Source organism: Agelaius phoeniceus, chromosome 2 (genome assembly GCF_051311805.1).
Source record: "Agelaius phoeniceus isolate bAgePho1 chromosome 2, bAgePho1.hap1, whole genome shotgun sequence".
NCBI lineage: Eukaryota > Metazoa > Chordata > Aves > Passeriformes > Icteridae > Agelaius > Agelaius phoeniceus.
Genome location: NC_135266.1, coordinates 117,922,122 through 117,945,973, shown reverse-complemented (window position 1 = coordinate 117,945,973; position 23,852 = coordinate 117,922,122). Strand labels below are relative to the sequence as shown.

At 44.2% G+C, this 23,852-nt stretch overlaps 1 protein-coding gene across 10 annotated transcripts in view; it reads left to right on the top strand.

Annotated features, from left to right (window-relative positions):
- The window catches only part of SYNJ1 (synaptojanin 1), a 48,444-nt gene that overhangs the window by 10,667 nt on the left and 13,925 nt on the right, over window positions 1-23,852 (top strand). For 7 of the 10 annotated variants that reach the window (XM_077174643.1, XM_077174645.1, XM_077174649.1 and 4 more), the window contains exons 5-25: window positions 990-1,215; window positions 2,480-2,563; window positions 3,066-3,127; window positions 3,413-3,509; window positions 3,815-3,984; window positions 5,647-5,728; window positions 6,913-7,065; window positions 10,137-10,302; window positions 11,493-11,516; window positions 14,464-14,655; window positions 15,150-15,234; window positions 16,199-16,339; window positions 16,671-16,863; window positions 18,066-18,224; window positions 19,570-19,726; window positions 20,059-20,176; window positions 20,284-20,499; window positions 20,901-20,979; window positions 21,971-22,133; window positions 22,725-22,931; window positions 23,541-23,669. In XM_077174643.1, coding sequence (XP_077030758.1) covers window positions 990-1,215; window positions 2,480-2,563; window positions 3,066-3,127; window positions 3,413-3,509; window positions 3,815-3,984; window positions 5,647-5,728; window positions 6,913-7,065; window positions 10,137-10,302; window positions 11,493-11,516; window positions 14,464-14,655; window positions 15,150-15,234; window positions 16,199-16,339; window positions 16,671-16,863; window positions 18,066-18,224; window positions 19,570-19,726; window positions 20,059-20,176; window positions 20,284-20,499; window positions 20,901-20,979; window positions 21,971-22,133; window positions 22,725-22,931; window positions 23,541-23,669 — 2,903 coding nt within the window. The remainder of the gene's footprint in view (window positions 1-989; window positions 1,216-2,479; window positions 2,564-3,065; window positions 3,128-3,412; window positions 3,510-3,814; window positions 3,985-5,646; window positions 5,729-6,912; window positions 7,066-10,136; window positions 10,303-11,492; window positions 11,517-14,463; window positions 14,656-15,149; window positions 15,235-16,198; window positions 16,340-16,670; window positions 16,864-18,065; window positions 18,225-19,569; window positions 19,727-20,058; window positions 20,177-20,283; window positions 20,500-20,900; window positions 20,980-21,970; window positions 22,134-22,724; window positions 22,932-23,540; window positions 23,670-23,852) is intronic. The other 3 variants (XM_077174651.1, XM_077174647.1, XM_077174646.1) reach the window with 2 other exon arrangements.

The following is a 23,852-nucleotide window of genomic DNA, read 5'->3' as shown; positions in this document are numbered from 1 at the left end:
CAGTGAGCTTCCTGGGGGTTTTCCTGCTCAGAGTGCCCAGGGAAAGAATATCGTTGGCTTTCAGTGTCCTGTTATAATGCACCTGTATACTTAGGTTTAGGGTGAAAAGGCTACAATTCAAGAGCTTCCACTGTTTGCAATTCCAGTGGAGTTTTCTGGGCAGAGACACAACCAGGCATCTTCCCAGAGTTGGCTTTTCTTTGCCGTGCAGAAAACTTTGCTCCCTTTTTACACAAGTGAACGTTTCCGAAGAAGATCAAAAGCCAAGCCCCACTAGAGTGAAGCAAACAAAAAATTTCACGAACTTTAGTCTTTCTTACTTAATCCAGCATTGATTAGTGCTGGTGAGTGCACGGATACATTCAAACTGTGGATTTTCCTTCCATGTGAGCAGTAACTGCTGTTAGAGAGTCATGTATGCAGGACATGGAGTACCAGCACTCAGCCCTGGAATTGGTGCTTAAGGACATTGGAGAGCCAGTTGGCTGGGAATGCATTCCCGGGAGCCTCTCTGGTGACCAGGTTAGGGTTAGGTGCCATATCATGGGAGTATTCCATGTATATTCTATTCTAGCTTTATTTTGTGATGGTGTGAGATTGAAAGGGGCTTTACACGCTACAAAACAAGTAACCCTGTCGCTGGAATCCTGTCACGCTTTCCTGGAGTCTGTCATCTCTGCCTTCTCCAAACAAGGCTGAGCAGAGAAGTGTAAACAGCTTGGGGTGGTGTTTTTTTTTTTTTGGTGGGTGACAAGGAAGATTATTATTTGAAGGCTATGGAAATTCATAGCTTCACCCCATCTTCTTACTGTGCTATTTGCTGTTTCAGGAAGGTTTAATGAGAGTTGTATCACAAAACGATGGCATGCCTGTTTTCCTGGTGCCGTGTGTGTTAGTGGGTGTGCAATGCAAGGGGTTAGCGGTTGGCTGGGGCGTTTGAGCTGAGCTGCAGCTCCCTCTGGCTGTGTGATGGCTGTGTTCTCCTGCAGGAACCAGTCCCTGCACTTGCACCTGAAGCACTACGGGGTGAGCTGTGACGAGTGGCTGCTGCGGCTCATGTGTGGAGGGGTGGAGATCAGGACCATCTACGCGGCCCACAAGCAGGCCAAGGCCTGCCTGATCTCCCGGCTGAGCTGCGAGCGGGCCGGCACCCGCTTCAACGTCCGCGGCACCAACGATGACGGCCACGTGGCCAATTTCGTGGAAACAGAGCAGGTAGGCCATGCTCCAGTGCCCGCAGCCATCTCAGGGGTGAGATTCTTGCTCTAAATCAATGAATCACAGGTCAGGTCTGCCACCAGCAGACTCTGGAACAGGTTCTTTGATGCTAAATGAGGAAGCTAAGTAGGTTATGTAATTTGATGATCTTGGTTTTTTGTGTGGCTTATGCTTAGGGCATGCCTGGGGCTGAGTTGCAGCAGCTTAAGGAGGTGCTGAACTCCTGTGGGTGGCTGTGCTTCCCCTGAGCCCCTGGAGCTGCATGTGCCGCTTCTGGCCTGAGCTAATCTACAGTAGGAGAAACAGGCAGAAGGGATTTTTGGCCAATACCAGAACACGGGTACCTTGTGGCTGAGGAAAGAGAACAGCATTCCACTTAGCACAGCTCCTCTGGAAGGCAGCTTTGCAGAGCCACTGTCCTTCTGCTGCCTTGGATTGTCATGGCTCTGCCCTCATCACACAGAGATGTGAGACCCTGCTAAACCGGCCTTGCTGCCTCTCCTTGATATCCTGTTCCCAAGGGGTTGTTCCCGAGGGCTGTTCCTGCAGCTCTGTTCGTGCTCCCATGTTTCTTTGGCTGACTCAGAGTCCTTCCAGAGCCCAGTGACTGAAGGAGGATTCCATGCAGGGAGGGCTCTGCTTGTACACCTCCAGTGTCAGTTTAGTCCGAACACTCTTGTTACACTTTCTCTGCCCGAGTTTCCTGCTGTGCCAGCGTTGCTGAATGGCTGTACTGTGTTGTTCCGCTGCAGCTTGCCTTTCCTGTGTTGTTCCGCTGCAGCTTGCCTTTCCCGTGTTGTTCCGCTGCAGCTTGCCTTTCCCGTGTTGTTCCGCTGCAGCTTGCCTTTCCTGGGTACTTCATGGAGCGTGATCTGTTGGTTTGTGATGCAGGGAATCTGTGCAAGGGCTCTGAGTGGGCTGCACGGTGATTTTCTGTGCATTGGTGTTTGTTCTAACTGTTCCTGCAGCAAAGTCTTACCAAGTTGTTTCAAACATCTTACTCCTAGTGCAAACTTACTCAAGCCCAAATAACTAAAGCTGTATTTCCTTACACATTGTGAATTGTGGTTCTGCAGGGGAGCATGGGAGTGATGGAACTTTTTGTGGGAATTGCTCAGTCTTGGCAACAATATTTTAGTTTGTAGTGTGGAATATGTAATACATAAATATATTTTATTTGCTCCATGTCTAGTTAAAGCTAAGAATTCTAGAATCTTACACTGTGATAATTATTAATACTGTGCTTTACTTTCCTTACCAGGTGATCTATTTGGATGACTCTGTGTCATCTTTCATACAGATTCGAGGATCTGTTCCATTATTTTGGGAGCAGCCAGGCCTGCAGGTGAGCAGGAGATAGATTTAATGATACCCATAATTGTTATTCATGTCCTTTTAAACATCATCTGCTAGCCCTTGGGCTCTCTTCCCCGCTGCCTGTGAGGATGAGGTGATCCTTTGGAGCATGTTGGTGCTATTGTGTCTCACCAAGCCTGCTTCTCTCCAAAGTCTAAAGGTTGCTTTTGTCCGTTCTTTTTTCCATGTCTCCTCTTTGAAGTTCTTTTTCCTCTTTTAAATGGGTTATGTAAAGGCATCCAAAGAGGCTGTTTTCCTCTGAATTGCTCTTGAGGAGAAGGCTTCTCAAGAAGTCAGTAAGGATCAGGAGCTGCTCTAATAGAATTTCATCACAATTCCCTTGAAAGAGGGAGTGGTGCAGCTCCTGCTGCGGTGACACATTTCTCATGGGAAAGGTTAAACCAAATTTGTCCCTTCAAGGGCTCTGGGTTCTTTCACATACCAGCACTATGCTCAAAATAAGACACTTTAATGTACTCTTGGTGTTGTAGGTGGGATCCCATCGTGTCAGGATGTCAAGGGGTTTCGAGGCGAATGCACCAGCTTTTGACAGGTAAAAAACATCTCTGGTTTTTGCTAATGCACTAAAAACCTCTGCTAAGTGCTGCTGCATCACAGAGGTGGGATACGTTATTCCAAATGGGAGGCTTTGTCTGTACAAAGGTGGAATTGAGCAAAGCTGGGAACTTCCTGGGGATTGCTCATGCCTTTCAATGCTTTGTTGGAAAGTGGGAATAATATTTATATTGGATACTTTGCAACTACTCAGTGCTGCAGGTGTTGCTGTTCATTTTTTGTGTGCCAGAAAATGACTGTGGAATTTTTCCTCTGTTAACAGGCACTTCCAAACACTTAAAAATTTATATGGCAAGCAAATTATTGTAAATTTACTTGGGGCAAAAGAAGGGGAGCACATGCTCAGCAAAGCCTTCCAGGTGAGTATGGCAGTTCCTTCACTGTGCATATCCTTGGAATTTGCTTGTTTGCAGTGAAGCTCTTAGATAGCCCCTGGGGGAGTAAGGACAAACCTGACTCTGTGACAAGGAAAACAAAAATGCACATGTGAAATATGAATCTGTTCTGAGTGATTCATTTCAATGGTGATAAAAGTGGTTTCATTTTACCTAAAAGAAAGCTAATAAACCACTTTTAAAATATTGGTAATCTCTTGTTTAGCTCCTACTTCTGTATGTTCAAGTACTGGGATATTTATACGTTTTTCTTCTGTTTACAATGCCAGAGCCATTTGAAAGCATCTGAACATTCAGCTGATATCAAAATGGTGAACTTTGACTATCATCAGATGGTTAAAGGTGGAAAGGCAGAAAAACTACACAGCGTGCTTAAACCTCAAGTCCAGAAGTTCTTGGAGTGTGGATTTTTTTATTTTGATGGGAAGGAAGTGAAAAGGTTTGTGTGTATAACTTTGTTCAGATGAAATTGTGCTGCTGGGCTGTGTTTCACCCCTCAGCAGGAAGATAAGAGAAAACATGTTGCCTCTGTTATTGTGGTTTTAGTGTATCTGGGTGATCCTTAACAGCTGGAATGAGTCACCTATGAGATCTTGTCTCATCCTGTGTATGCTCTAAAAAGCTCAAAAGATGATCTCTGTGAGATACTCAAGGGGGAAGAATTCATTTCAGGCCTTTCACCCCAGGATTTTGTGAAAATGGTTGATTGATAGTCCTTTTCCTAGCAGGCAGCCACATGGAATTGATGTCTGTTTTTCCATCTTCCTGTGTAACAGGCTGAGCACCTCCCTCAGTGATGGCCCCACAGTGCTATTTCTGTGTGCTGGAAATGTTTGTGTTCAGGACAGTGGTCTTGGCTGTGCCTGCATCCCCCTTTGAGAGATTCCATTCTCTCAAGCAGGATTGAGATGCACGTTTCCTGCTCTGCTCTGTACCTATTCCTGATTCCTGGGGCAATGTTTGTGCTCACCTCAGCAGGAAAAGAGAAGCAGAGATAGAAGTAGGCAGCATTGCTTCTCTTCTCCCTTCCACACCCTAACTCCTTTTAACTAATGCAGAGCAGGGTGCTGAGTGAGGCTCTCCCTCAGAAAGAGTTGCTGAATGATGAGATGAGCTCCAAAAAGCTTTAAAAGTGGCATATATATATATATATATAAATTTTATTATTGGGGGATTCAAATAATGCCATCACAAATCCAAATTCAACAGACTGAGAGCAAAAAAAAGTTGTGGCTTGTGACAGCTCAGACTTATGTTAATAGAAGGTGGTTACAATGCTTGTGAGTTCATGGGCTGTCTCCTTTGGGATATGTCAGGCTTTTTGCTTTGTGTTTCAAATCAAAAGCCAAAAGGAAATCTGCACTTTGTGCTTAGGTCTCCAGGTGAGGGTGCTGAAGCCATACTGCCTTTGGTGGGCAAGGCGTGTGGTGGGAATGGCAGAAGTGAGGGATCGTGTGTGTCCTTGGGAGAGCCGTTCGTGTTTGCACTCTGAGCTGAGCCAGCAGCCCGTGGATGCTGCTCATCAGGATCCTTTGGAGAGCTCCTGGCAGGGGTCACTGGGCTGTTCCCAAAGGAAGTGCAGCAGTCCTGAGTGCTTACAGGCCTCAAACGTCCCTTGAGCTAAAGGGGAGAGCCTTGCTGTTCATTTTTATCAGCAAGTAGTGAGGCACTGGAATTGGCTTTAGTCACATCACAAATCCCTGTTAGTTTTAGTGAAAGAAAATTCAAGAACTGACTCAGTAGGTTTGTTTTTTTTGGGTTTTTTTCGTTTTTGCTGTAACTATGAGTTATTTCTCTCTGAGGTCTTTTGGAAGTGTGTTAGTTGAATTGCTTGAAAAGAAACCTTAATCTTGCATGGCACTTAACCAAGCAAGCAAGGAGGATTGGGAGAAAGTGAAGCACAAGGATTGATGCTATTTGCAGAAAAAGCCTGAGCTGTGCTCAGTGAGCACTGGAAGCTCACCCTCTGCTGCTGCCCCGTTCATGAGTGTCCTCGTGGGGCTCTGGCAATGCCCTGATGTACTGCTGTGCCTATGTTGAGGAGCTGTGTGCTAAATGAGTTATTTCAGCTGTGTTCCCTGTGCCCTTGTCCTTGGCGCAGGTCCCAGAGCGGCACTGTCAGGACCAACTGCCTGGACTGCCTGGACAGGACCAACAGCGTGCAGGCCTTCTTGGGCTTGGAGGTAGGAGCCCGCAGCCAGCGGGGCTGGAGAGCAGCCTCCCTTCCCCAGGGAGGGGCAAGGAGCTTTCCTCGGGTCTATTTCCACATCTCTTAGGTGGGAGATGGTTCTCACTTCAGAGACAAGGCCTTCTGTGTGTTTGGAAATGGAAATGTACAGATGCTGCAAGGTCAAACCTAGGGAAACCATTATCCTTCTGTTTTCTGAATCTTACTGAGTTAAAATTGCCCCCTTAGGAGGAGTTTGTGTGACAGCTTCCAGGGTGTTCATTTTAGAGCAGGCCTGTCCCATTCTGGGCTATGTAGTGCTTGGCTGCTGCATTTACACCAGTTTGCTGTGGCGTACAAAGACTCTCTCTTTGTACATTCTTGACATGGACGGTACTTACATGTCCAACCTAGCTATCGAGCTCTGCTTTTTCCTGTCATATCCTTTGAAGAAATGCTTAAATAGAACCTGATTTTTAAACCAGGTGTGCCAGATTTTTCAGCAATGAGAATTAAATTATTTCAGCTCAAGTATGAGAGCTAAAAGCATACAACTAATTAATAAGAAGGGAAGTGGCTAATCCTGAAGAACTGCTTACTTAAATTTGAAATTCTATTAAATGAGATATATGAATTCTTACTTTATTTAAGACAGTAGATACTTAAAATAGAACAGGTACTGAACTCTAGATGACTCCCTAAAATTATAAGAGCAAGCACCCAATTTCTAAAACTTCTATTCCTTCTTAATTTTGTTTTGCAAGTTTCCTTTTTGTATCTTTTGTTGATTCCTGCCCAGCCTTCAGAATTTTGCCTTTGCCATTCTGTCTGTTGAGACTCCTTCTTCTTTAAAAGCTCTTGAAAATGGCTTTTGTGTTTAGTTTGGTGAACTTCAAGATGGAAACGTTTACAAATCAGCTACGTAGTTTTTTTCCTGTATTGCTACCTATCTTCAAAGGAAAATGCAGCGTTGGTGCTACATAACATGCTTGAGAGGCTGCATCATACGTGTTATGCTGACAGTTTGCTCAGAATGAGACATGTAGAAGATACAGATAATCACAAGATTTGTGGGGGTTTATGCATATATGCTGAAAACTGTGATGTGCCTTTGAAGAAGTATATTTGAAGTGAGGTTATTTTTTGGTTTTGGTTTGCTTTGCTGGGTTTTTTTGCTAATGCTGCCTTCCCCTGTTACAGATGCTGACCCAGCAGCTGGAGGTGTTGGGCCTGGCTGAGAAGCCTCAGTTAGTGACTCGCTTTCAGGAGGTTTTCCGATCCATGTGGTCTGTCAATGGTGATTCTGTCAGTAAAATCTATGCTGGAACTGGAGCCCTTGAAGGAAAAGCAAAGGTAAAGTACATCTTCTCAAATACTTCAGCAGTGTTCAGTATGGGCTGGAATAAATTCTGCCATTAATTTAGGAATGATGAGATTTTATCTTTAAAAAACCTGCTCTTTGTAATCCTAAAACAATCCCAAACAAAACCCGACCAACCAGAGAAATTAACTTGAGTGGTTGGTTCTGTTGATAACCAGGTCATGCTCCTCCACATCCCTTCCTAGCCATGCTCCTGCCTCTCACATAACACTGTTCTGTATGAGCAGATAATTCTGAAATCTTCCATTTCTTTAGAACATAGTTCAGGAAAATGTATCTTTGAATCAGCTTTCGTTTCTTTGAATATTTTTACTTTTCTCTCTGTCCCTCTCCTGCTATTATTTCAGTTCCATTCACTATATCTGCTTTTCAAGTGTGTTTGTTGGGATGTTGTTACTGTTTTTCATGTTTAATAGTGTAATACTAATCTAGTTGTAGCCTGGTGGGTTTTGTTTGCACGTTTGTCCAGCTTTTTCTTCTTAGTTTTGCAGTCACTGAAAACCCCCAAATTTTGTTTCCACCCTGCTTTTTAATGCTGTGAGAACAGTTCCACGCTCCATGACAGTATCATGTTTCTCTTCAGTTTGTTTTGTCTGGGTTGATGCCGGAGTTGTTCCCATTTTCTAATGCTGCCTTTTGCTTTATTTCTCCCAATGTTGCTTCTTTGTTTCCCTATTCCTGTCCCTTGCCAGGTGATGCCTGTCAAGACAAATGTTGACCCATAGCAATTTTTGCCCCTAGTTCCTTCAAGACTGTCTTTTCTCACTCTTGTTTCTGCTAAAGAATGTGCTGCTCCTCATTCCATGTCACAGCCCATGTACCCACAGCCAGCTGTTCTGGGTTCTCCATCATTTGTTCATTCACACTCTGCCAGGGGCCTTCTCTGCTCGTGCGGGAGGTGTCACAGCGAAATGCATAAAAACAAAATTAGCAAATCAATTGTTGCTGATTCTGCCCCTTGGCTGGTGCACACAAGACTTCTTCATTTGGGAATTGCTTGTGTTTTACTGTAGAATGGCATTTGGTTCAACATGTTTAGTTTTGTTTCTTACAAAAATGTCACCTAGACTGCCAGGAAAACTGCAGTAAGTATTTTATGGAGTGTCTTCCCTTGTCTTGGCTTTGCCATTCAAGCTTTTTCATTCCTTTTCCTAAATTGATAAATATCCATTTAATCTAGTTCATTTGGCTACATACATATATATTTTTTTACCTTAAAAATGTGTTTAATGTATACGTTTGCATTTTTAATTTTTAAAACACAGAGTAGATGTCCTGGTTTCAGTTTGTTAAACCACCACAAGTACATTTACTCTGCTGTCTTTGGAATAATTCTGGATCCCTGCCCTGGGACAACTCTTAATTGGTACCAGATCACATAAATCAAACATCTCTGACATGATTTCAGTCTATTCAAAGAGGATCCTTAATGCTTGCAAAACTATACAATACTTGCTTTTGTTTCAATTCAACCCAACTCAGTATGTTTTGAGTACTCTGAGTATATATTTTTAAATGTAGTTTTTAAGTTGCATTCTCATTCTCAAATGAAAAGTTTGATGCCTGAAATTGTTCTATTTCCTACATATCAGTTTGATTCTTCCAAGCCCAAGAATACTTAGAAGTAAAAATATAGGAATTTCACATAAGAGAAAATTATTTTAACCTTAAATGTGTTAATATACCTTTCTATACTGCAAACCAGTTCTTTTTAAAGCATTGTAATACTTGTTCCATCTAACTCCTTACCTGCTCTTTCTTTTGCTTTCTCGGGGTTCCTTTCAATTAATTACCTGGTATGTGGATGGTGAGTGTGGATTTTTGGATCACCAGTTGTACCTTGTCTGCCAGGGAGGGAGTGCATCCTGTCAAAATCTAACAGAGTGCTCCCCACAGCCCATCCCCATTGTCTGCCAGGGAGGGAGAGCATCCTATCCAATCCTGTTGGAATGAGTGCCCACCACAGCCCATCCCCATTGTCTGCCAAAGCCCCTTAGCCCTGCCAAAAGAGCAGCTCCTGTCTTGCTGCCCAGTGCAATTCAGAACTAAATCCCAGGGCAGTTTTGTTAAGCTTTTGCCTTCTTTCCACGTGCATTTAAGAGACCCATGGACGATGCAAGCTGTGAACTGGGAAGTATTTTTATGTTAAGACAGTCCCTTGCAGCATCCCTGCTGGATCACGGTCTGTGTCTCTGTGCCTGCAGCAGTGTGTGCTCACAGGCAAAGCCCCTGCAGCAGCCCCAGGGGTTTGTGCGTGCCCCAGCCAGCACTGCCAGGTCTGGAATGGAGCACCAGGCTGCAGTCTGTGTTGGCTGCACTGTCCTTGGGGTGTGTGTGACCCCAGGCACACCTGCCTCAGCAGCACGTTTCCCTGCAGAGCCCTGTTCAGCCCAGCTGGTGGACACGGTTCCTCTGGGCTGCAGCTCAGTCAGGCCAGAGTGAGCAGAGCCAGTGCCTGGGGGTGCCTGCAGCCAGGGACCAGTGCCTGTGCTCCTTCTGGGATGCTGCATGACACTTGCATGGTAGTTCAACAAGTTAAGGGTGGTCTCAAGTCAAAGCTCTCTCTGTTTTTAACATGGATATTCCAGAATGTGAATTCTGAACTCCTGAGTGCACAAACATATACATTGATGTGTCATGGCATTTGGATTCGAGTGCTTGCTCATCTCTCACTATTTGGGGAAAATCCCAGAATCCCTGTCATGCTCTAAACATGGCACTGTAGCAAATTAATTTTTAAAGAGCTAGGGTTTAGGAAAAAACCTATTCCCCTCCCTGCAGTATTTTGTTTTATTTCATTTTGTTTAATTTAAATCTGCTTGTTAGATACGCCTTGTAGGTATTACTGTGTTTTTTAGCATCTGGGGGTGGGGGGAGGTCACATGTAGCACAGTAGGCTCAGACAACTTGATGTAACACTTAAAGAAGAAAATTGCCTTAGCCCTTAATCATTACCACAGTTTACGTGTATCTGCTGAATATTGCCAATGTGTTGTGAGCAGTGTCCGACATAAAATATTCTATACGTGTTCCTCCCTCACAGGCTGGGAAGCTGAAGGATGGTGCTCGTTCTGTGACCAGAACGATCCAAAATAACTTTTTTGATAGCTCCAAGCAGGAGGCCATTGATGTTTTGTTATTGGGAAATACCCTAAATAGTGATTTAGCAGATAAAGCACGGGCTCTCTTAACCACCAGCAGTTTACGCGGTATGTGTCTTTCAGGATTTTCATCTCTCATAACTGTTTGCTGTAAAAAGCTGTATCGAGTTTGTTTTCAAAGCACTGTTGGAAAGTATAAATGCTCTTTTATGTTCTCTTGGCTTATTAAAAAATGGAAGTCACTTCTGCTTTACTAATAGTGCCAAACTAACGTGCTGCAGAAATTGCTTTACCTGTCTATGGTTTTTGGGTCAAGTTCTACATCAAAACCAGAGAGACTTAGATAAGGACCTCTGCTTGTGAGAGCAGCCACGTGAGTCTTGGGGGTTTTGTACCAGGAAGGGGGTTCCCCTCGTGAGAGCAGGGTGCTGAGCCAGCATTCTGCATCCCCAGAGAGGTGTAGCCCCTGTGGCCCCAGAACTGCAGTCAGTCCCATCTTCTGCAAGTCTGGTGGGCAGGAGAAGAGTGGGTCAGTCACAGGGCTGTGTTCAAAACTGCAGCAGCTCATATCTGGGCAAAGAAAGAACTTTAATTTGAGTCTTCTTTCCAAGATCCCAGGTAATGATATTCTGGGTTACTGCAATTTTTAGGGGAACATTCTTAAATTTTCCTTGTCATTTTTTCCCTTCTCCCGGACACATCTTAGCCTAGAATGAGGAAAAATGTGTCAAAGCTCCAGTGCAAATCTCTGGCTCGGAGGGAAATAGTTGCCCAGCTGTAGTCTTCACGTTGAGGGTCCACATCTTCAGCTGATGTGGAGGCCGAGGGAGTGGTTTTGTCCCATTTGTTTAGCACAAGGTTATTGTGAATTTTTTCTTATCTCTGAAACCTGGTGAATGGGCCTCACCCCAAAATTAGTTACAAGTAGCTGCCATTTCCTCTCAGTTTTTCTGGGAATGCAGGCTGTCCCTGCTGTGTTAGCAGCTCCTGACAGCTGGGCAGCATTAGTCCCTCTTCCCTGAATTCCCCCTGCATTCTGTGCTCGGTGCCAAGTTAACCAGGGGGGTACCCCAACATGTGTGACTGCATTGTTGATAAGGGAGGAGAAGAGGATTTGCTAATGCTGGTGTGAAACTGGGTGGATTTTGCAGCACAAAACATATGCTTGAACTGATGCCAGTGGTTATGTGTAATAAATGGTGCATTAACAGCATGTTTTCTCACACTGCTGGAAAATCCTAAAAAGCAGTAACTTGTTTGACTAATCTTTTCTTGTTTCCCTCTTCCTGCATCCGTAGTTTCAGAGCAGTCATTGCAATCAGGTATAGTATAGCACAGTAAAATAAACTGAAAATCCCTGAGCAGCTGCTGCTGTCCTCTGGCTTCTCTGGTGTCTGTTTGTGTAATGTTTGGCTATGGGCTCAATTGTCCTGTTGGTGTTTGGATCTGGCATTCCTGTGCCCTAACAGCCTTTCATCCAATAAAAGTGAGAATATAAGAGGTGCCAAATGTTACATTTGAGCTTGGGTGTGAGTTAGGAAATGAGGTAACCAACTTGCAGGGGTTTATTTTTTGCACATGCTCCAGCTGCAAAGGAATTTTCCTCTTTATCTGATTTGGAGGCTTCTGTATTTTTGCTTTGCTTAGGATAAGAGGTGAAATTCCTCAGTACAATTTGTAATTTCATCTTATTTGCTGGTTGTGTTCATGCAGGAAACTTGTCAGACATGCAGCACTTCCTGTTCTTGTTCCCAGAAACCATTCTTTAAACTAAAATATTCCTAATGCTCTAAAATCTATTCAGAATTTACTGTGCATTGAGCAAGTTTAAATGGCCTTTTCATTTGCCAATTTTGCTTGTCCTGTATGTGTTCTACTCCACCTGCTGAAGCCTCAGTGAGTATCTAAGGAATGCAATCTGAGTCTCAGGTAATGTCTGTCTGATGCTGAGTGATTCACTGGCATTTGCTCAGTGTAACCAGTGCTTATTGCAATGGCTTGTTACTCTCACTGATACCTCTGGAAGAAGAGCCAACTGTTTTTTATACATTTCTCCATTACTGTTGCTATTATTATTATTTATGTCTAATTTTTATTATTTATCAGAATTAGAATTTTTGTAAGAGTTATAAATTAACTATTTTTTAGCATTTCAGGGTTTCAGCTGGGTACGAATTGCATGTATTGAAATATTCCTACAGGAATTTGGATGTTTCAGTAAAACAGTTCCAGCAGGTTCCAACTGTTCCATTCCATTGCACAGAATATTCCCAACAATTTTAAATTAACACTCCCTTTGTAAAACTGATTTCCAAATTTCTGCTTGCCTAGTAAGGGCAGCAGTCAAAGTATTTTTTCTGCAAATAACAGAAACTGTAACTGATTGGATTTCTGATGTTGTAGAGTGAGGCACAATTTTGTGGAAAGATAAATGACTAAAAATATGTAGGAAAATCATGGTCTTGGGTGCTCTGAAAGGCACGTGGTTCACTCAGTAGTTTGGAAGGCAGTAGAGATTTTTATTTTTAGTTACTCAAATTTCTAAAAAAAGTCATTCTACAGTTTAGGAAGACTGCTAGTTTGAAGATATAATTTTTTTGTTTGCAATAAGCTTGTTGTCAGTTGACTTCTAACGTTAGAGTCTAACCTGGTAAGGCTTTTCACATTAGGGTCTCATAACAACATCAGGGGTTAAATAGGCAATAATGAAATTTTGCAGTAGCAACTGGCTGATTTGGAGTAGCTACAATGAAGCTGACACCAGTCAATTTTCAGCATGAAAAGATGGAGCCCCAGAGGAGGAAGGTGCAGACTGTGCTGTTCAAGTGGCTCAGCCTGCTGCAGAGGCTCCTCTCTGCAGGGCTGCGCGGCTGCGTTGGGTTCCTGGGGTTGCTGGTGTGGTTCCAGCCAGCCCTTGGGATAATTGGGTTTTGGGTGTGCTGTGGCTGCAGCATTGCTGGGATTGTTCCCTTCAGTGGCCGGGTGCTGAGGTGGCTCCTGCCCTTGACCCTCTGTGCCTTTTGGGACTGCTGGATTCCCTGGCTGGAGTCACCTGCAGTGTGGGGCAGAGGCAGAGCCCGTGTCTGGGCTCTGACCCTCGTGCTGGAGGGCTCAGTGATCCTCTTGGCTCCTTGCTGTTTTCTAGACTCATTTCCCTGGGTTTTGATGAAGAAAGCATGATCCCAAGCATGATCAGCTTGGAGCAGCCCAGGGAGACACCAACCAGTTCCTTGTCTTTTCTGTGTGGTTGGCCCAGTTATGAGTGTGGGATTTGTCCAGCAGGGAGAGCATTTGCAGCCAACAAACACAATGTATTTTCTTCTCTTGCTCCCAGTTTTTTTCCAACCCAGAGAGAATAGAGAATACCTGATTTTTGTTTTGACCAGGTAGCCAAGAGTAACTGAACAAACAGCAGCAGCTCACTAAGCATCTTATTTGGGGAATTTACATGGAAATGCTGTTCCCAGTAACTGTTTTTCAAGACAGCAACAGGTGAAGGGAAGAATTCCATCTAATATTTTTTATATTGCTCTTTTGGAGCCTGAGAACATGAGAACATTCAAAATAGGTAAATTAATATAACAAAGGTAAAGTACCTGAGCACTGAAATCAGCTTTTTTCCTTTCTGTGTTTCTCACAATGTCCTTCACATGTGGGTCATTCCTCCCTCTTCATTTGGCACAGGGAAAGGCTGATGGGACAGAGAAATGAGTTTAATTAGTTTGAATCCCAGCCCACTGTCCTCACTAAAGCAGCTCTTTAGGAATTGAACTGATGTAAAAATAATTCAGATTTGTGGCTTAAATAGACATACTCTGATACAATGAAATTATGTACCTTCTCTATTTTAGTACTTGTAGTGTATCAGCAACTTTTACACCTCTGGAAATTAATATTACATGCATGTTGGTTCTGTAACAGAGATTGGATTTCATGAGTTTAATCTGTGAAAATGAGGCAGATATATATATATATACAAAAAATGATGCTTTCCCTAGAAAGTCGTGGATGAGATGAAAGAACAAGAGATATTTATAGAACATGGGATTGTTTCCTTCATGGATCACTTCTGTCCATGTCATTCTGAACCAGTTGCTGCTGTTTTTCAGTCAGTAGTGTGTGTCTCAGGGCACTTTCCCTGGGAAAGCTGCATTCCTTGTGCTTTGGCAGTTTAGCTTTGTCTGTGCACGTGCATTGGGAAGATCTCGGTGCCAGACTTTCTGGAACATTCTCTGTAAAAGTGTAATGTCTTCTCAAATGTTCTTGCAGCATCTGTAAAAGTGCTGAAGAGCATGTGTGAGAACTTCTATAAGTATGCCAAACCCAAGAAGATCCGAGTGTGTGTTGGGACATGGAATGTCAACGGGGGGAAGCAGTTCCGGAGCATTGCCTTCAGAAATCAAACCCTCACTGACTGGCTGCTGGATGCACCCAAGCTGGCTGGAATCCATGAGTTCCAAGGTAGGATCTCTGTTCTGTCACTGCCTTTCCTTGAGAGCTCTGATTTATCTAAGTAGATCACAAACATTGAAACAGGTATCACACAAGTGTAGAACTGTGTAGGAAGGGTCTGTAAAGATCCAGCTCCACCCCCTGCCAGAGAAACAAGTCTTTCAAAATCTGCGTTTATTTAAAAGCAACTGGAATTTCACAGAATCCCACACTGGTTTGTGTTGGAGGGGACCTTAAAGTTCGAGTTCCACGCTGTGCCATGGCAGGGACACCTCCCACTGTCCCAGGCTGCTCCCAGCCCTGTCTAGCCTGGCCTTGGGCACTGCCAGGGATCCAGGGGCAGCCACAGCTGCTCTGGGCACCCTGTGCCTCCCTCACATGAAGCAATTTCTTTCCAAAGAAGGAATTTTTTTTCTTAGAATGAATATATATATATCTATATGAGGTCTTGATTGTTAAGTTAATTAGAAACAAGAAATAACTTTTTCCCTATTTACCTCAAGATCGCAAAAACAAACCTGTGGACATATTTGCCATTGGATTTGAAGAAATGGTGGAGTTAAATGCAGGAAACATTGTGAACGCCAGGTGGGTGATCCAATCCACACAGTCCTTGTTTGGCTGACTGTTTCAAGTCATGTTATTTAAAGTTTGGGTTTCTCCAGTGCTTTCAGTGTTCCTCAGTTCCTGTGTGTGGTGTTGCTGTTACCAGCAAGTCCTGTGAACATCTTCCCAAAAGCGTGTCTTGTCATTGTGCTGTTGTGTATCAGGCTGTGATCTGCACAAAGGAAGGCTTCCTTCCACACTGTTAGTTTGCACTGCCATTCCATGTATTGCATGGATACGTTACTGTGGAGTGGATTTTTCACTCCTAGCAGACTGGGTTCAGAAATACGTTTTTCCCAGTGGTGGGTGATACCAGACATAAACATGTGTGTAGTCCTAGGACCATATTCCCGTTGTCCATTGTTTTTTCTGCCTGCTTTGCACATTTCTGGGTGTTAGGGAAGGTTTAACTCATTGGAAGGGCACATAAAGCCTATGATACTGTAGCCTTTGTGCAGGGTTTTGTCTGTTGGGTACCAAGTGTCAGCTTGTCATCCCGATTTCACCCTTTGTCTACTTAATGCTGTTTCCAGGCCTGATATTTTCCATATTTTCCTATTTTTCTTGATCTAAGACCGTGCCACCTGTTTTCCAATTGACTGAGCTCTAGGCTAGGAAGTAACTCTCTAAAACAATTCCAGGTTTTCCTCCTCTAGTCTGGCCCTGGAAATACAGCAAATCTAGGCATGGCTCCTCAAGTTGTCTGTGGTGTCGGGAGAAGTGAGGTGGTGTGTGTAGAGGCTGAATTGGTAACAGTGATGCCGTGACAGCCTGGAGCCTGTGTCTCTGCTGGGAGCCACTTGAGCACCATTCCCAGCTTGGCTTTGTTTTGCTGCCTCGAGGTTTCCTTCAGGTCCTGGGATGTAGCTCAGTCAGCTCAATCAGCGGCTAGAAACCTGCTCAGTTTGGTCTATTGCCAACCTGGTGTTTTTGATCTCCCTGCCAGCACCACGAACCAGAAGCTGTGGGCTGCAGAGCTGCAGAAGACCATCTCCAGGGATTACAAGTACGTGCTGCTGGCCTCGGAGCAGCTGGTGGGCGTCTGCCTCTTCGTGTTCATCAGGCCCCAGCACGCTCCCTTTATCAGGTCAGTGAGCTGGGTCACCGCAGCGTGCCCCGTGTGGGGAGATAACCCCCAGACGTGCCCAGAGCCACGCGGGGCGCTGCTGAGAGAGCTGTTCCACCTTCTGCTGAAGCACTGGTTTAAGTTCTTTGCTTAGTTTTGAAATGCCCAGAGAGCATTGGTGGCCCCGAGAGCTTGACAAGCAGAGGTTTTATCTTGTCAATGCTCAGTGCCTGTTGGGACTTTTTAAGACCAGCCCTGTGGCTGGGAGAAGGACGTGTCCCTCCAGCCCAGTGTCACAGTGAGCCAGCTGTGCCAGCTCCTGGAAGGTGTAACAGCTGTTCCCCTGTTTCAGGGATGTGGCTGTGGATACTGTCAAGACTGGCATGGGAGGAGCCACGGGGAACAAAGGCGCCGTGGCCATTCGGATGCTGTTCCACACCTCCAGCCTCTGCTTTGTGTGCAGTCACTTTGCTGCAGGGCAGTCCCAAGTCAAGGAGAGAAATGAAGACTTTGTAGAAATTTCTCGCAAGCTTGGTTTTCCGATGGTAAGCATGGAGTTTAAATTCCACACAAATGAAAAGTGAAACCCTTGGAGCTCCAGCAGTGTCATCCCAAAGCTCCATTTCCATTTTACCCCTTCCCCAGCTTCCTGTGGAAATCAGATTTCCTTGGGTTAGAGATCTCAGAGATACCTGAGTTCCCACAATGTTTGCTAAAACAGAAGACTGCAGAAAGAACAGACCTTGCCATGATGAAACATGAGTTCACTTGCATTTGGAATCAAGGACTTGGCATAGGAAAGAGACCTTAGAGATCCCTGGCATGCAGTAGAACCTTGGGAGGCACAGGAGACAATCACCTCTGAGGAAAGAGCCCTGTCAAAGAGCCCTGTCTCAGTACACAGCCATGCCATGTTCTCATGAGCAAACACCATGTTCTCATTATCAAATCACCAAGTTGAAACTGTTACCAGTGCAACAAAATTCTCCCTTGAGACTTAAAGCTGATGTAAATTTTGCCATCAAACTGTAATTTATAAATTTCTGTGGCACTGTGCAGGAGTCTTACATCTTATTTTACAGGAGTTTTTTATTTTCTAAATTTGTCTCAACTGTCACATTCCAGTTTTCCTAGCAAATATCCAACAGTTTGCTAAATGCTGTTATTTCAATCTGCCAGTGTATCTGCTTGGTTTTACTTATGGGCAGTGGAAAAAGCAAAACAAAGGGAGAAGTACAAGTTCTCACTCTAAAACCTGGGCTTTGTTTAAACTCATAAAGCCCTTATGTCTCTCTCTAGTGATGAAAATCAGATGTAACTGAAAAGTCTTCAACTAAAGGTGAATGGTAGAGCTCTGGATTTGCAGTTTGTCAGGAGACTGTGACACAGAGTCCCAGGGGGTGTTTTGTTCTCCTCTGTCACAGGCAGCAGCCATCACCCTTGAGCAGACTTCTGACACAGGAGGAGGAAGATGAAGAGTTTCAGAATCCAATTCACTTGATTGGTGTTTCTTTAGAAATGGAAACTCCATAGGAAATGTCACTTCTCGTGTGTTCCATATGTAAACACCACGCTGTTGACCATGTTGTTCTAATTGTAGGACACTAAATACTAGGGTGTATTGCAGTTGTTTCCATCACTCAGAAGTGATACATATTTCACAGCAGAAGCCTGAGTTTCTGTACCTAGAGGCAGTAAATGTGTCAGTCAGTTGCTTCTGCCTCCAGTGTGTGCTGCTGTTTTCCAGGGAAGGATGCTCTTTTCCCATGACTACATTTTTTGGTGTGGGGACTTCAACTATCGAATAGATTTGCCTAATGAGGAGGTGAAGGACCTGATCCGACAGCAGAACTGGGATCCCCTCATAGCAGGAGACCAGCTGATCAACCAGAAAAACTCTGGCCAGGTGTGTTCAAATGTCACCTACTTGGGAATGCTTCATTCTTTACTGGGTTTAGCAATTGCTATGATGCTCCCATAAATCTGTATCCTCAGCATGGAGTTTTCTAATTATAGTGTTTTTGTCAGATGTAACTATTTAAAAAGAATATCTCTAATATTTGCTAATGTTACTCTTGAGTTAAGTTGTAACAGGCCTAATGCTGTTACTGTTGGAAAAAGGACTGGTCCAAATGGTAGCTTTTTAATTTGCCAAGAAAACCCGGAATAACCAAGGGTGAAGAGAGCTACATTTTTTAGGTTTGTAGGGTTTCTTGTTCTCTCTGTGCAGCCCTGCAATATGGGAAGGCTGGATATGGTAAAAAGAGAGACAGTCCTCAATTGTTGGTTCTGTCTGCTCACCAGCACTTTGATCACAAGCAGTGCTTTGGCTGATTTAGAGTTTGCTCATTTCCCTTCCATTTGTGCACCAGAACAGGAGGCAAAACACTGGATGTTTTTACTCACTCCAACTTCTTTTAGCAGCTGTTTGCTAGAGAAAGCAAGGGGCAGGTTCACATGGTCAGACAGCACTGTGTGTTTGTCACATTGTCTGTTAAGTGGATCAAAACAGGATGTGTAGAGGTTTTGGAGACACCTCCAGCAGTTACAAAGCTGCAGAAATCTGTGCCCATAGAAGGCTGAACTCAAGCATGGAGCTGACTGGGTTAGCTAAAGGGTTTTATCTTGTGTCCAGTTCAAACACTTAATGAGTGAGAAGCTCATAGAATAGATTGAATTTTTCTTTTAAACCTATTTATTTGAAGGGCCGACTTGTGTCAGCTTTTTCCTGCAAGTGTTCAAGACCAGTTTGGATGGCACCCTGAGCAACCTGGTCTAGTGAATGGCATCCTTGCCCAAGGGTGATCCTTAGGGTCCCTTCCAACCCAAACCAGTGTGTGGCTGTGAATTTGTGGGAAAATTTGGCATGTTCAGATAGATAAAGGCCATAAAATGTACACCTTAATTCCTCACTTTTGCTCACCCAGGAACAAATAAGCACCAGATTGAAGTGCTGTGTTACAGCATCAGCGTTCTGGGTGGCCTCCAGCTGGTCATGACACTGAAGGAGCAGTAGGTTTTTCCTAAGGCTGGCCTTAAAGATCCAACTGCTGGCGTAGCTCTGTTCCCTGATGGCTGTCTGGGTCACTGGTTAGTCATAGTGTCCAGTGTTTTCAGCAGCCAGAATGTGGAGAGGAATCCATTTTAAATAGCAGGTGTTGAAGTTTTGTTTAGAGGTGTTGATACAGGCTGTCAGTGTTAGAATAGAGGATTTGGGGTAGTTTCCAGCTGTTTCCCTTCTGGCTTTACAGATTTTTCGGGGGTTTCTGGAGGGGAAGATCAATTTTGCCCCCACGTACAAGTACGACCTGTTCTCTGATGACTATGACACCAGTGAGAAGTGTCGCACGCCCGCCTGGACGGATCGCATCCTCTGGAGGAGGAGGAAGTGGCCCTTCGACCGATCAGGTTTGGGGCTTTCCTTCAGCTGCCTGCCGTGTTCCGTGCGTGACTCAGGGGGGGCATTTAGGGGTGCTCACAATGCCACTGATGCTGAGCTCCTGTTCCTGCTTGGTAGGTACAGAGCACTGCTAACACACCTGCAGTAAACACAGTGAGGCTGGGAAAAGGGCCGTGAATCAGGTCCCACTCACTGACACTCGAGGAGTGGAAAAGGAACTTGGAGCAGTTTTCTATAGCACACTCTATTGGGATTTACTCGCTATGTGTTTTCTTTCTACAAATAGCACATCCTTGCAATCACTGTGGCTTTCCTCTTTTGTTTCCATTGCTGGCTGCAGCTGAAGACCTGGATCTCCTGAATGCCAGTTTCCACAGTGACACTAATGTCCCTTACACGTGGAATCCTGGCACTTTGCTGCACTACGGGAGAGCAGAGCTGAAGACATCTGATCACAGGTTCCAGTTCCATTTCATCCATCACTCCCTGAGACTGACTGCTCATGCTGTGGGTTTTGTTGCTCACATACTCTGCTGACAGGACTTTCTCGCCTCTTTTTTCCAAGGCCCGTGGTTGCACTGATTGACATTGACATATTTGAAATTGAAGCAGAAGAGAGACAAAAAGTGTACAAGGAGGTGATTGCAATGCAAGGTCCCCCTGATGGGACTGTGATGGTCTCCATCAGAAGTTCTTCAGCTGAAGAAAACTATTTTGACGATAACTTGATCGATGATCTTCTTCAAAAATTCGCAAGCTATGGCGAAGTTATACTTATAAGGTTAAAAAAAAACTTCTTGCTTTTAATCTCTGCTTATAGAATCATGGAATTGTTTGGGTTGAAAGGGATCATCCTGAATAAACTTATTTCCTTAGGTAGGAAATAACTTCTCAGTTCTGATCTGTTTAATTTTTAGCATTTGAATTTCAACTTAAGTGTCTTTAGAATTAATTTTGCATACGTAAATGTCTTCAGAATTCATTTCTGTGTGTCTCAGTTTTCAGACATGATTTTTCCAGATACCCTTATTGTTGAGAATTTTATACAAATGTTGTATTCTAGCATTAGGTTAGTAGTTGTAAATGAGGTGTAGATAAGGATGTTGCATCTGCACTAGGCTAGCAGTTGTACTGTGAAGTGTTGTGGTGTTTTGTGCTTATTGTTTCCAATGAACTTTGCAGGTTTGTGGAAGACAAGATGTGGGTAACATTTTTGGAAGGAAGCTCTGCTCTGAATGTTATGAATTTGAATGGCACTGAGGTAATGTAAAAATGACTGAACCTTTGTATAGCAAGGGACAATCCAGCTTTAAATCTTCTTGAGTGGGTTGGATTTATTGTTTGTCTTGGATTCTTAGGAGTTTTTTCTGTTCTGTACTAGACTGCTGCAGTTTTTCTTTCCTCTCAATAGCCACATACCATATGTTGAGCTTCAAAAGCCATATAAAAGAAGCATCAAACCTCATTTCTCTAACAATACTCCTCCTAAAAATAAATTAAGATCTACTGAGAGGCATCCTCATCAAATGAGGGGTTTGGGGTCTTTTATGATTTAAAAAATAGAGTTTAGTTTCTGGAATTAACCAGTTAAAATCTTTATAGCCTGCAGTTATTAAAAATGTAGCACTTGTATACTACAAAAAAAACATTCTGAAAAATGTCAGAATTTCAGCTTGCATTGACTTCTATGGGGTCAGTATTTAATCCTGGTGAAAATTTAACTTGTGATGTTTAAAGTGTCACTAGTCTGTGGCTGTTAGGACTTGGACTGTGTGGTGTTTACAGATGGATCCTTGGATCTGCTGAGATGTCCCTGGCAGGTCAGACAGGAAAGGGGCTCTGGCTAGAATGTCCCTTTACAGAATGAGGGCCTGCTCTGTGCTAGCCTCTAACAACGACTTTATTCATGTACTTCCTAAGCAAGTCTGGTTTTCTCTATAAGTAATAGTGTCAGAGTAAAAAAAACCCAGAAGCTTCCTGAGGAACTGCAAAGGAGAACCGTAGGACATGAGTTGCAAGTTTTTCTACCAAAGAAATTTAAACGCTTGTAATGAACAGTTTAAATTACTTAAATGTAGGTACCAAAATGAAGAGAAAATCAGAATTATTTTTGTTTAGTCACAGAAATTCCTATAACCTTATTTGCGATGTTTTCAGGAATTAGTATTTTGTTTTTAAATCTAAAATGCTGAGCTTTAACATTCTTACTCTAAACACCTTCTGTTTTGTGCATACCTTTTTTGGCAATGCAGATACAAGGAAGGATTATAAATATCAACTTGAAAAATCCAGATTGGATCAGAAGTTTGGAAGATGAAATGAATCTAGAAAAGATTAATATTGGGCTGCCTTCATCCACAAGCTCCACCTTGCTTTGTGAAGATGCTGAGGTTACTGCAGACTATGACATGGAAGGTTTGTTGAGATAAAGCATTCCTTACTTTGGAATGCTGACAGTCCTGAATAATGTGGGTAATTTAATGCATATATAACTATGTCCATGCCCATCTAAAACAGATTAGAAATCACAATATTTTCAACAGTATCTCAGCAATCTGCTTCACTCTCATCTACATTTAATATATTCTAAACTGACAGTTTACTCTTCAAAAGCACATCCATGTTGTTCCACCCTTTGCAAGCACAAGTTGTTACAAATAACAGATACCTTGAAATCCCCTGCCTGGCTCTCTGACGAGCAAGTGAAGCTTGCCACATTGCAAACCAAGGAAATACCTGTGAAGATAATTGTTTGAGCTTAATCAACTTCACAATTGCCACACTGTTATAATTACCTTTAATATATATCTATAGTATGTATTGCACACTTGAAGTATTTTCAGCTGCTTTGAATGCATTTGTGTTCTTCATGTGTAATTTTGGGATGCGAGATTCACACTTTGGTTGCTGGGCTAATTCCTTGGAACTTTGGGGCTTTTCCTGCACAAAATCTCATGTCCAGAGTCAGCTTTTGTGTGTTTCTCTCCTCTGGGGTTTGTTTTTCAGGAGACATCGATGACTACAGCGCTGAGGTGGAGGAAATCCTTCCCCAGCACCTGCAGCCGACGTCGAGCTCCGGGCTGGGCACGTCCCCGAGCTCCTCCCCGCGCTCCAGCCCCTGCCAGTCCCCGACGCTGCCGGAGGGACCCGTGCTGCCAGCCAGACCCAGCCGGGCCCCAGGGAAGGCTCCTGGGCCCCCCATGTGCCCACCAGGTGGGTACTGCACACTGCCACAACCCAGTCCTGCTGCAGCGGATCTGTAGGATCCTGGTTCACCTCAGTCATCTCTCGGAATGCAGCCCCTGGCAATCCCTGCTCCTGCCAGCTCCAAGTTATAAACTGTAATCAGCACATTTGTAAATTGGGAGCACAATGTGAAAACTTCTGTTTAAACGTGGCCTGGTTTTAAGTTATGAACATGGACACAGTGATGGTGCTTGGAATGGCTTCTTATTGAGTTTGTTTAACTGTTCAAATGCCTTGAGAGTTCCCTTTGTTGCATTTTTTCCAGACAACTTGGTTCACAGGTAAGAGTCAAAATCAAAATTTGGAATGCTGCAATTGGCAAGATTGTTCAGGATTTCATGAAAAACGTAAATTTATTAAAACATATGGGGCAAGAGTTTTGATTTAGGAAATCTGCTTCTTTTCATCATTGGTTCATTCCTCTTGTTTTCCCTGTCTCAAAAACTTGCGTATTGTTATTTCCCAGCCTGGGGCCTGACTGTCCTCTCTGTGAGAAGCTCGCTATAAGGAGAGCTTTGCTGTCTTTGCAATGTCCCAGACACTAATTTTTGCATTGTTTTCTGCCCTATCCTCCAGCTGAATTGCAGGCTGGTGCCCAGCAGAAGGAGGCTCCGCAGAGCCTGGAGCCCAAGCGCCCTCCGCCCCCTCGGCCCGTGGCGCCTCCTGCCCGTCCGGCTCCGCCGCAGCGCCCGCCCCCGCCCTCAGGTAACGGGGACCTTATTTTGCTGACCCTTGGGTGCCCATTGGGTGCCCACTGCTGCCCATTGGGTGCCCGCTGCTGACCCCTGGGTGCCCATTGGGTGCCGGTGCCCACTGCTGCCCATTGCCTGTCCGGCTCCTCCGCAGCGCCCGGCTCCCCCTCAGGTAACGGGGACCTTCCCAGCTGCT